This window comes from Poecilia latipinna, unplaced genomic scaffold, assembly GCF_001443285.1.
Source record: "Poecilia latipinna isolate Pla-1442-1.1 unplaced genomic scaffold, P_latipinna-1.0 Scaffold1522, whole genome shotgun sequence".
Lineage (NCBI taxonomy): Eukaryota > Metazoa > Chordata > Actinopteri > Cyprinodontiformes > Poeciliidae > Poecilia > Poecilia latipinna.
In genome coordinates, this window is record NW_015114138.1 from 101,668 (window position 1) to 114,801 (window position 13,134).

At 36.9% G+C, this 13,134-nt stretch overlaps 1 protein-coding gene across 12 annotated transcripts in view; it reads right to left on the minus strand.

Moving 5' to 3' along the window:
• unc79 (unc-79 homolog, NALCN channel complex subunit) overlaps window positions 1-13,134 on the minus strand; it is a 62,380-nt gene that overhangs the window by 24,540 nt on the left and 24,706 nt on the right. For 4 of the 12 annotated variants that reach the window (XM_015058198.1, XM_015058191.1, XM_015058188.1 and 1 more), the window contains exons 17-29: window positions 12,420-12,560; window positions 11,371-11,586; window positions 10,789-11,016; window positions 9,881-10,022; window positions 9,298-9,377; window positions 9,075-9,223; window positions 7,905-8,062; window positions 5,831-6,006; window positions 4,786-4,993; window positions 4,528-4,710; window positions 2,025-2,093; window positions 446-783; window positions 172-354 (exon numbers count right to left, since the gene is read on the minus strand). In XM_015058198.1, coding sequence (XP_014913684.1) covers window positions 172-354; window positions 446-783; window positions 2,025-2,093; window positions 4,528-4,710; window positions 4,786-4,993; window positions 5,831-6,006; window positions 7,905-8,062; window positions 9,075-9,223; window positions 9,298-9,377; window positions 9,881-10,022; window positions 10,789-11,016; window positions 11,371-11,586; window positions 12,420-12,560 — 2,271 coding nt within the window. Of the gene's footprint in view, window positions 1-171; window positions 355-445; window positions 784-2,024; window positions 2,094-4,527; window positions 4,711-4,785; window positions 4,998-5,824; window positions 6,007-7,904; window positions 8,063-9,074; window positions 9,224-9,297; window positions 9,378-9,880; window positions 10,023-10,788; window positions 11,017-11,370; window positions 11,587-12,419; window positions 12,561-13,134 lie in introns of all 12 variants that reach the window. The other 8 variants (XM_015058189.1, XM_015058200.1, XM_015058197.1 and 5 more) reach the window with 6 other exon arrangements.

Here is a 13,134-nt window from a genome sequence, read left to right on the forward strand (position 1 = left end):
GTGCTATTTTAAAATATCAAGAGTTATTCATGCAACTTTTTTGCTAAATTGTGATTTTAAAAAAATGGGTTGAAAATATTGAATTGGAATATATAATTATTGCGATACTTCAGTTTAAGAAACCATGACTGTAAATGACTTCTGTGCTCTATATTTTTCTTGTAGAAATACCTTGTAGAGGATAACAAGCAGGGCTTTGAGCCACATCTGCCGAATATGCGGCTTCAAAGCCCACAAAGAGCACCGTGGCGGCTGCTGAAAATAGTGTCTGAGCTGCGGACAAGCGCAGTACTTCAACACCTGGACCACCAGGGGGAGCAGCTGCTTTCCCAAACCGATATTATAATCCATCACCTGAAGAAAACCACAGTCAGACTCACATTGTTTACAATTCAAACACAATGAAGTGATGCAAAAGTGGGAAATTAAATCGGATTTCAGTCACTTGTGCAATCCCAGCAATGAAGGCGTTGAAGCAGGTGGAGGTTCGCATCTTCTGAGGTGCGATCATGAAGCAGCCTTCCTGTTGGTCGTAACCCAGCAGCACGTACAGGTGCCTCTTCACGGTGTTGAACGCCTTGGCACTGCTGATGTCAGCGTCAGCGCTGCTCTGGTCTTTGGCCATGAATTTCATGAGCACCATGATGAGCTGGTGAACCGTCTGGTGGTCGATGCCGGCGTCTTCGGGCAGCAGGTCTCTGATTAGGGTGTCGTCCTCAGGAGAAGGAGTCTGGCCTGTAAGAGGTGCTGAAGCGTCAGGGTTAAAGTGCAGGAGGAAGCGTGCTACAGGGAGGAGGGGAGGGTAGGGAGCAGCAGCGGGGTGGGGAGGGGCGTAACAGCACAGAGGTGGGGGAGTCAACTCAACCTGTTCAGGGATAATGGAGACACCATCATGGAGCATAAACAGAGTTTATGGGGTGTGGAAATGGGAAAGAAAAACAAATGAGCAGCAATCTGTTCGCAAAGGAGCACATCTTAAATATTTTTGTTTTATATCTTAAAACTCAAGTCATTTAGAATAGAATAGATTAGATCCCCAGGGGAAAATTGCTTATTCCTTGACAAGCTACTCCATCTAAGGTGTTAAATATTAATAATACAAATAACAGATAAAGTTGATGAAATATATCAATTTTAAGTAATTCAGTATGACTGAATAGAAAGAAAGAAAGAAAGAAAGAAAGAAAGAAAGAAGCATGCACACGCAAGCAGTCATTTTCTTAAACAGATATTTTTCTTGTGTCAAGAAGGTAGACACTTTCCAGAAGATTTTCAAAATATTCTGAATTTAAAAAAAAACATTATTGTGTTTCAGCTGTATTAAATACTGACTGAATAACAGAAAATTGTAGGTTTCTCATAAAATAAAACAAAAAATTAACCTCGATTTTTCTATTGCTGAATAGAAAAATAGATGAAATATTTGAAACACATAATTCTCCATGAATAGAGAGACGTTCATACAGAAGTATCATATAAAGAAATGTTAAAACTTCGCTTCAAGAAGAGTTTTAACTCACCACAGCCCTAAAAGTCATCTGCGCTTCTTGGCGCCATGTTATTTTAGCCATTTTATTACATATGTTCTTTTTTTCGTTTTTCTGTAATCACATCCTCGCCTTCGTAGCACATCATTAATTTTTAGTTGATAAGTTGTCGCTTAAGAAGCATTTCGAGTGTTTCTATTTCAAAACAGAAACGCATGAAGTGCATTTTGAATCCCAAACCAGACTCTGTTCGAACCATTTCTCTTCACCCCGCCGCCATCTTTGTTTCTGCATCAACGGCTCCGCTTAAGAATGACCAGCGGCGCCCTCTAATGGGTGGCGGCCAAACTACAACACTGACAGAACTAATTTTAATCTAACAATTAACCGACAATTAATCGTAAGTTAATTAATTGTTGCATCCCTAAGCTTAATTAAAATTATTTTCACTTTTAAATGTTAGACTGAACGACTTGGTTTCTCCACAATATGATACAATATATTAGTTGTATGTTTCGGATCTGGGTTGTAGTTTACCTGGCAGGACTTTCTCTAACATATCTCCAAGTGCAGGTGCAGATTGCTCTTGCCTTGTAAGCCTTAGTGCTAAAAACCACAGATGAAGAACAAAATTTAGGAAAATGTACAGGAAGCGATGGAACTGGACACATGATCTTCGAACATGTGATTACAAAAACAAAACCATACGTTGCAAATGAAAACATATCTGATTAAAGACAAAAACCATGACATGTCCATACAAGTCAGAGTGTTTGTAAATGAATGGCAAGGAAGGAAATCCTTTCTATGTTAAAAACAAACAGCATCACAAACTCGGTAAAAAAGATCAACCTTAAAAAATGTGCTTGGACTTTGCTCAGATAAAATGTGGAAACAAATAGTGATTATTGTAACAGAAAAAACTCAAAACAGATATTTATCAGATGTCAATCACAGAAATACACAGGATTAAAACAGAAATCAGCAACAAAGACAGAAACTTAAAACTAAGTCTAGGATTTTTAAAAATGTCATTATTCTAAATAAATGAGAAAAAAACAACTCCCTTCAATGTTTTAATGTGCATTTAAAAAGTCATAGCTTTTTATTTTTAAATTAAGTTACTCCTGCTTGGTCAAAATTAATAAAGCAATGTAATCTGACAAGAAAACATTAAGAAGAAATCGGCCATTAATATGAGTACATTCACACAGTGGAGAATAAAAATTGCTTTAAAGGAAATTATCAGTGAGAAACTTGATGCAGCCTGAACAAATGTACAGTAACTAAGGTTTTCTTAGAGGTGTGTTTTCAGAGTTTAAAGGATTTATTTCCAAGACCTTCTAAGCTAGAGGAGAAGAGTAAGGGAGGGAAAATGTCCAAAGCTCTCAGTGGGAACTGGAGCTGCCTCTGGGGAAGTCACCAGTTCTCCATAAAAACCATTAAAAACCATTAGATGCTTTCCAGTCGCCACATGTTTGCACGCAAGGAAAGAGCCTTTCAGTCCAACTCTTATAGAATGTAAACATTAATTTTTCTTAACTCTACTGGGACTTTTCACTTGAACTGTGTGCTTTGCTCAGATCTTAAAATGCTAGTATTTATTCAATACTGATACAGACTTGGAATCAATATTATCAATAGTTTGGAGAAACTTTATTGGCTATATGAACTCATCCCAGAACATTGCAGCTGCAACTAATGATTATTTTAGTAATCTTTAGGTGCTAATTATCAGTGTAATTGTTAGTAACTAATTGATTAATCAATTAATCAACTATCAGATTAATCAGGTACAAAATTTGGAAAATTCTGCTCAGTTTTTATTTGACCCCTGAAGCTTTTTTTTTTTTACACAATATTAAAAAAAACACACAAAAAGATGCAAATAAACAATTTGAATCATTTTAAATAAAATAATATTATGCTACTGTGTTAGCTATATATAACACAAAGTTAAATGACAAAATCAGGAAAAAGAAAAATGTTTCAAATTTATTAAACTTTAACAAAAACTGCAAGTGTTTTAAAACAAACTTGTTCTTTATTAAGTGAAGTTTCTCACAGTTGGTTGAATAACGAGAAATTTTACTCAAGTAAAAGTAGCAATACTTCATTCTGAAAGTACTCAGGTAAAAGTAAAAAGCACAGCATAGTAAAATACTCGTAAAAGTTTGTTTTTTCCCCCAAAAAGTTACTCAAGTAAAGGTAAAAAAGTAAATGTAACTGATTACCAACTCAGGAGTCAGTTGAGTAGACTCAGTCACATTTGTTTGAGTAACTTTTTGGGGAAAAAATTACTTTTATAAGTAGTTTTACTACATTGTACTTTTTACTTTTATTTGAGTAAAATGTTTGGAAACTCTAACCACTGTAAGCAACTTCACAGAATGAAGAAAAAAAAAAAATGACTGAGACACAGACACACCTGCAGTTTATGTGTATAAATTTTTCTTAAGTAAAAATAACGATAGTTCATAATAAAATTACACAAGTAAAACATCGTAAAAATACTCCTGAAAGTATTTTTTCCCCAAAAAGTTACTGTAAGTAAATGTAACTAGTTACTACAACTTCTAGTCATTTGAGCAGAGTAGTAACAACTAGTTACATTTACTCAGTTAAATTTCCTTGGGTAACGTTTTGGGAAAAAGTGTTCTTTTATAAGTAGTTTTACTACTACTTTCTTTTACTCCAGTAAAATGTCTGGATACTCTACAAACTGTGAGTACCTTCACAGAATGAAGAAAAGACCGAAAATGCTTTAGATACAGACACCAAGTGCACAAATTTTACTCAAGTAAGAGTAGTGATACTTCATAATAAAATTACTCCAGTAAAAGTAAAATGTAGTAATAATACTCCTAAAAGTCATTTTTTCCTAAAAACTTACTCAAGTAAATGTAACTGTAAATGTTTCTAGTTACTCAGCTCTGCTTGTAGGACTCCTGTGTCTTTAAAGGTCTTTGCTGACAGAGGCTGACTGCTGGTTTCAGTGCAGTGAGGTCAAAGGTCAGACGTATCGTCTTGTTCTACTCACGAAGTCGGTTGCTCAGCGACTCTGGGAGGGAAAAGGTGCGTTTCGATTCCTCCTGGCCTCCCTTCACGCTGTCGCGTAGCGAGCGCACGCTCTTCTGCTGGTTCCTGGCGAAACGCGCCCGCCGTATCTTCCACATCGCCGCGTCGCTCAGGTTCGCCACATTGGTTCGCACAGCTGTGATCGCTATGAAAAAGAAAAGAGAAACCTTAATCTGTAAAGACGATGGGCTGTGATTCATCAAGCGTGACAGCTACGTACTAGTGGGGAAGGGAAACTCCTTGTTGCAGTCCAGGTGCAGCTGAGCCTCCAGCGATAGCGTCTCAAAGCGGTTGACGAAAAACTCCCAGCTCAGAGCAGGAATGTCTTTCTTCAGGAAGTGCAGCAGGAGAAGCTTGCTGAGAATGATGGGCCGATCCCTGACGACGGTGTCAAACTGGAAGTCCAGACACAGACACAAACCCTGCAGAGCCAACAGGTCCACAAACACAACAAAGAATCATTATTCAGTATTGATCAAGAAGTTCACACACTAAGATCAAAATGCCTTTAAGCAGAGATGGGTAGTAACTAGTTGCGTTTACTTCCACAACTTTTTAGAAAATTTACTTTTAGGAGTATTTTTACTATGCTGTACTTTTTACTGTTACTTGAGTAATTTTATTATGAAGTATTTCTACTCTTACTTGAGTAAAATCTCTGGATCTTCTACCCACTGAATGAAAAATAACAAATTTTAACAAAAAAATCACCAGACACAGACACACATTTGCAGTTTTTGTTAAAGTTTATAAGTTTTTTATTGAAAGAAACTGATTTTGAACATTTTTCTTTTGCCTGATTTTGTTATTTTTTTTATACTGATATGAATTAATAATTAATACCAAAATTCCCACTTAACTTTATACTTTTATATTATTTCATTTTTAAATATTAAATGATTGATCATTTGGCCAGTTACCCAGTACTTGAGTAGACTTCTTACCAAAAACTTGTTTACTGTTACTTGAGTAATTTCTTGGCTGGCTACTTTTTACATTTACTTGAGTACAATTTTTGGGTACTCTGTCCACCTCTTCCTTTTAGCAATTTGACAAAAAGGTGAATCATCACAAAAAACAGACACTTCTAGTCTTTATAAGCATTGAAACAGCACATAAATTTACACAAATAGTTCCTCAGAAAATATTAAAAGCTTGGGACATTAGTCGTGACAAACATTTGATTTGCACAACTTCAAAATAGGAACAAGTGACCCCAATGTTTCCTACATATCAGTTATTTTCTGCTATCGGCTGACCTGTAACGCCGGCCTCTTGATGGTGTCCAGCAGCAGTCTGGCCCTGGTGGCCACCGAAGGGTTGACGTCCTCCACGGAGGCCAGGAAGCAGCAGAAAGCGTGGGCTAAGGAGTACTTCAGCAGGTGGTTTTTGGTCACAGCGCTGATGTCCAGAAAACGACACAGCACCGCCACCTTCTCGACTACAGAGAAAGAAAAATTATCAGGAACAAACTGAATAAGAGGAAAAAAGCTACCACAAGCTAGGGACACAAACAATTAATAATCAGTCGATGAATGATTAATTAGATTAAAATTTATTCCAACTGATTAAAACATCCATTTCAACGTCCTTTTAGTGTTGTAGTTCGGCCGCCATCCAGCAGAGGGCGCAGCTGGTCATCTTTAGCCATCCATAAACGGAGCCGTTGACGCAGAAACAAAGATGGTGGCGGAGCCAGAAGAGTAACAGTCCAAATTTTTAAATTAAGTCCGGTGTGGGATGCAAAATGCATTTTATGCGGTTCTGGTTTGAAATATAGACACTCGACAAGCTGCTAATGTTTCATTTTAATAGCGCTGATTTAGCTGTGCTGAATTAAACGTACCATTGTATTTTTATTTTTATAATGTTAAAGTGACCAGTAGAATCAAGAAACCATTTGAATAACACCTGATACACAACATGATATAGACTTAAAAATCTCAAAAATCAACACACAACACTTCAATCTAAAAAAAAAACCAATAAAAAAAACAAAACAAAGACTTTCTCAGAAACAAAGTCATTCTCATCAATTGGTTGGGGGAATCTGGAAACAGAAAAAACATGGAGAACCTGTATTTAATTTCACGTACTTCCAAAAATATTTTTTTTAAAGGTAGATGTTGTAAATCCCACACAAGTGCAATCATTGAACGTTTTATACGCTGGAGGGAGTTTTGTCCTCACTTTGAGAATCACTGCTTTAGAAAAATTTGAAAATCTCATGTTGACCACTAGGTGTCAGTATGGGAGAACAATTGAGTTTAGGGAGCGGTTTGAAAGCCTGTTGGTGCCATTTAAGACCGAAATGTATTAGAAAATAATGCCAACATGTGTACATTTATAATTCCTGACACAACCTTTAGATAAATACCTAGTTTCTGCTTAGAAAGTCTTATTTAATAACTTCCAAAACTCATCTTTTTCTGTAGTGTTGCTGATTTTTTGTGTTACTTCTACTTATTTCCAATAAACCTAGATATCTACTGTCACCGTATCATTTGCCTGGTGCTTTGTGTCATCATTGTAAAGCCGCTCTCCATCTGCCATTAGGCAGGATAACCATTATTAATTACTAACCTAATAGGACTGACACGAATAATCGGCTTAATCGTGATTAATCGTTTATTAAAATTATTCTCAACTAATTTACTAACCGATTAATCATTAACTGGAGTATTGACACAAAAAAGGGAAATTTGGTGAAAGAACAAAAGAGTCAAAGCAGTAATTAAGCCAAAACTGTACAAAAAATATAACAATTTTGCATTTAAGATGGAAAAAAAATCTCAAGAGGCAAAATTTTAACCACAAATCTGTTTAAGCACTTTTTACTAACCAACTATTGATCAGTTAATCCAAAACAGACAACGGATCAGCCCTACACTTTATGTTAAGTGAAGTAAAAGGGGTTGAATTTTCACACGTTCATGTTAAAAGTAGGCTTTTTATCTGCAGATGCATTCTTTTCTGCAAATAGTCCGGCATTCACTAAAAGTAATGGTACATTATTGCATTTTAGGTAATAAAATCTTTTTATTATTTAAAAAAATAATAATACTAATATTTGAAATACATTTGAAAAATTACGTTTTTTAAATTAATATACAAAAAGTTTAAATGGTGAAATTAAAAATCAGCAGAATATGCCAGTAATCAATTAATCATCAGAATAACTAAGTTTCAGCTCTAAATCCTAAAACTTCTCATTTGGCAAAACGGGTCATAAAAACACAAGTTTACTAATTCGCAACTTCCTGTGCAGGGAAAATATTGCATAATATATATATTTTGATGTCAGTAAAGATTAGGATACTGAAAATCAAGCCGTCTCACCAGCTTCAAAGCGTATTTTCCAGTCTTTGCTGTTGAAGTTCGTGTTGATGAGCTTCCAGAAGATGTCGGCTCCGTGGGACAGCGAGAGCGCATGGAGGAGCTGCGGCACGGCCAGCGAGGCCAGCTGGCAGAACTCGGACTTCAGCATCGACCACAGGCTGAAACACAGAACGCACCAGGAGTCACAGAGCGATCCAAAACCTGCAGGCTGCAGGCCGGTCACAATAACAGATTTTACTGGATGATAAATTGTCCCAGAACTTATTGCGATAAATGATAATATTGTTGTTTTGAGGCCATTTTCCAGCAATATAGTAGCAATAATGGCACGATAATGCAAGAATACATTCTCAAGGATGAATAAAATTTCCATTCTAGTGAATATTTAAACACTGCAACCAGAAGACATTTGAAATATCCAAAATGAATAACAACAAATGAAATGAATTATGAAGTTTGTGAACAAAATTATCTTTCAAAAAAAGGGATAGATGAGACCGAAGACTTTTGTCATTCAGTTTTTAGTAAAAAGAGAGAGAAAAGAGAAAACGATAAATCAAACAAATGAAAGTTAATGAGTTTCTTGTAATTTTTCATGCAATTAATTGATTTATTTTTTATTGTGACAGGCCTACAGGGCCATTCATGGCACTAAGAACAAATTTCACATTTCAAGAATGGCCTAAACTTGGTTTGGCGGTTAAAATCTTTAAATGGAAAAAAAAAGTATTTATCTGGGGTTTTACTATTAATTTAATTTATGAGTAATAGGGACCAAAAACATCCAGTAGCTTTCATGAAAATGCAGACCTGGGGATGCACACAGGAAAATAAAGCAGCAGTGAGCCATAAACTGTTCTTGGTGCTAAAAAGAGACCAAAAAAATCCAGAAAAAGATGAAAAATTTAGGATATGATTTGCTGCTTTGCTTTGTTTTGTTTTAATCTGACAAACCTGCAAGACCCTTGTTTGTTTTAAGCCTACAAAGAACTACAGATATCTGACTGCTTTGCTCATTTTATCAAAAATATTCTTTGTTTATTTAGCGAGTAAAAATAACAAAATAAAATAGTTAGAAGCACAAAACTTTTTGTGGAGCCTGGAGAAGTTACAACTTGACATTTCTGGCCCTTATGCCAAAAAGTTTGGACACCAATGTCCTTTCTGCACCTGGGGATGAGCATCTTCTCCTGGATGTAGGCCAGGAACTGCGGGTGATCCTTGCAGGCCAGGTACAGACACTCTCCATGCAGGCACAGGATCTTCAGGCAGTTCAGCATGTTAAACAAGATGTCAGGCTCCTCAAACTTGGACATTTCCTGACAACACAGCAGAAATCCATGACTAACAATCGAAATGCACAAACCAGCATGCACTGGCTCAGAGCAGCTACCTGCAGGATGGTGTATATCAGCTTTAAGGACACAGGAAGCTGCTGGTAGGAGAACTTCTTGTCAGAGTTGTTCTTCATGGCTGGAAGGAAGAAAACGATTCAGCACAATTCAACTAAATAATAAACAAATTTCCTGTAAATTATATATTTTTTTGTTTATTACATTTTACTTTTTACTGTAAAATGTAGACAAAATAAAAAAGGACACAAAATTTGTGCTTTTTGGATCATCGATGTTGGCAAAACTGACCACCTTAAAATGAGCTTTTCTCCAACCTTAAAAATAGATATGAGGACTTTATGAGGTTGATGCATATCAGTGACTCTGTTTCTCATGTGCTTTTGAATTTCTTTAAATCGGGACAAAATGTTTTATGAGATCTTTTACTTCATCTTGTTCAAACCGTAATTAGTCCTGAGTGAGGATGGAGAAACTGAACCAAGCAAATTTGTTTTATCACGGCCCATGAATTAAGTGGGTGACAAGTTTTAATCTTTTTTCCATCTATAAACTGCATCTAAGTGTGACAAATAAAGTTGTTTGTTTCTGTTTCCATTCAGCCACAGTGAAAGTGGTGCAGACCTGGGTTCTCAGGAGAATGGTTGTTGGGGTTGTCGTTGTTCGGCTCACTTGGGTTTTTTCCTTCATTGCTTCCATTTTCCGTCCCAAGAGAGAAGTCTGGTTGACACGGGATCAGCGTGTCCTCCAAACAGTCCGTCGGCTCCTACAGAGACAGAAAATGTCTCACTCTTTTCTCCTGCGAGACGAATCACGTCTTCACGTTTGTAATCAGACTGTAGCTGAACTTCACTTTCCCAACTCTTTTTCAGGAAAATGTCACTAAATGAAGAAGCTGAAAGATGGTTTGAATAATCAGTCAAATGTGGAATTCAATCCTGGTGTTTTGTGCTGCTATTTTAAAGATCAAAATAAAAATAATTTATATAAATAACACAATAACAAAATCAGGTGAATTCTTTCAAGAAAACACTTTAACAGAAACTGCTGGTGTGTGTCTGTGTCTGGTGAATTTTTGGTTAAAACCAAAAATGTTTGTTTTTCACTCAGTGGGTGCAAAATCCAGAAGTTTTACTCAAGTAAAAGTAGAAATACTTCATAAAACTACTCCAGTAAAAGTAGAAATACTTCATAAAACTACTCAAGTAAAAGTAGAAATACTTCATAAAACTACTCAAGTAAAAGTAAAAAGTACAATGCAGTAAAAATACTCCTAAAAATAAATTTTTTCCAAAAAAGCTGTTCAGGTAGACGTAACTAGTTACTACAAATTCATAAATTTGACTCAAATTAGAGAAACGATCCTTTATTACTCCAGTTAATGTAAGTAGTTACTACAAATCTGTCATTTGAGTAGAGTACTAGTTACTACCCAACATCCAGGTAGATGGAGGTATTTTAGGTACTGATGCTTGAGTCAAGGAGTCTTTAGGGCTTTAACATAAAGCAAGGTTAATTTATGCGCGTCTCACCACCAGGCGGATCTCATCCCGGGGGGTCAGCCTCTCCAGAAGCTCGCAGCCCAGCTGGTAGCACAGGATGCTGGATTGGCACAGGCTACACTCAAGGGCCTTCTCGTCCTTCTGGCAGGTGTGGGATCCGCCCCAGGGGGCCTGGAAGACGTTGTTGATGATGCCGACGATATCCTTCCCTAGGCTGCTGTCTAGACCCAGCATCACACCGTCGTCCTGCAGCTCCATCTGCGCCGACATGGGGGAAACAGACACGTAACGGGGCAGAAAGTGGAGCGCGACACAAATTTAAAGATCCCACCTGTGGGCCGCGCTGGAACTGAGATGTGTCTGTGTGGATTTAAGCTACTGCGTTCAGCTGAAACCGGATAATTGCCTTTTTTTTCTTTCTCTATTTTCCTAATTTAGGCCTGTCATGATAATATAATGTTGTTGTTTTGAAACCATTTTCAAATAATATAATGGTATAATAAAAGCAGGAACACATTCTCAAAGCTCAATAAACTACAAATGCTAATGAACATTTAACACTGGGACTGGAATAAAACCTTCCAAGAATAAACGAATGATTTTATGTGTCACCTGCTTTAAGATGAGGTCAAACATGAGGATGAAACAGCCGAGGTTCATGTCATCGTCGTCACAGTCCAGGTCCAAGGCACAGTTCCCGGTGGCGTGACCCAGGTTCTTAAAGGGGCTGCAGCGCAGCGGGCTCCTGAACGGGCTCCTGAAGGGGCTGGGGAACGGGCTCAGGGTGTTGTGCTGCCCGCGCCGGCCCGGATCCGACACGACGCTCACCTAAAACGAGCCGGACCCCCATCAGACAAACAGAAACGACGCTTATTTTTCACCTTTCATGTCTCTCTCTCTTTGCTTTTTTTTTACACACGTTCTTTAATCCTGAGCGGCACAAATCAAGAGCCGTTCGCTGGCAGGGATGCAGACATAACGCCACTTCGCAGCCAATTCCAATTAAGCCCCTCCAAGACGGCTATTTTTAGAGAGCGGTGGTTACCGTGGCAACGGGCAGCACATCCCAGTGAGTGATAAAAATACATATCTCAAGAAGAAAATACATGTGGGCAACCTGCACTGCAAAAACACAAAATCTTACCAAGTATTTTTCGTCTAGTAGTTACTAGTGCAGATATTTTGGACACTTTGTTTGTTTGTTTGTTTGTTTTTTTACTTTTTAAGATGTCATTTAAAGTAAATTCTTCTTGTTTTGTATTATCTACTTATCTATTTATTTATATTTTTTGCATATTGTTATGTTTGTGTGGTTCTGTGTATAAATCTGGAAAATCTAAACAAATAAAATAAAAATCCAACCGTTTTAAGACCACACTTCAAAACACACCAAATCTTACCAAGTATTTTTGGTCTAGTTTCTAGTGCAAATATCTTATTACACTTGTAATAAAAAAAACTAATTTATAAGTAAGTTTTCAGCAAGATAAAGGAGCTTATATTAAGTAAATAATTCATTTAATATTAACAAAAAAATAACTTATTCAATTGGTAGATTATTTTTCTTGTAATAAAGACATTTTTCCATGTTACAAGTGGGTTAATTTGCCAGTTGATCTGGTACTTTTTGTCGATGTGAGTAAATCTGCCGTCCTGCTCACCCGGCGAGCGCCGGTGTTGCCAGAGAGGTCAGAGGCGCGAGCCTTTCTCTGATTGGCCAGCTCCTTCAGCGAGTTCACGCCATCGGAGAACATCCCGATCAGCAGCTGGAGAGGCACAACGATGTCCAGCTCTGACAGAACCTTGGTCCAAACAAAACACAGAAACCAAGTCAAATGTTTAGCATCTGCAAATCTCAAGAAGGAACAAATATGAGTCCTACTTACTTTTATCAAAAAATGTGATTCCATATTTACATAGTTTAGTCTGTAAACAAGGCTAGCATGCAGTATGTCTGACAAATAGGGCTGAAACGATTAACCGTGATTAATCAATTATTACAATAAATCATCCTATAATTTACTAATCAATTACTCGTTAACAGGAGTACAAACACTCAAAAGTAGGACATTTACTGAAAGAATAACACATTCAAAGCAATAATTTAGAAAATTGTGCAAAAAATAAATACATTTTGCCTTAAAGAAAAAAAAACATTTGTCTGTAAATATGTTCTTGCCAAAACTTCTCAACTTTTCATAGTTTTAGCTTCACCTGGTTCAAATTCTGTAAAACAAAATCTCTTAAGCAACTTTTTCTATCTGTTTATAAATCCAGAAACAAACAGATCAGCCCTAAATTGCATTAATGTTAGGTCAAGTATTTACCAAGTACCAAGTATTTTTGGACTAGTTTCTAGTTCAAATACTTTTAGTA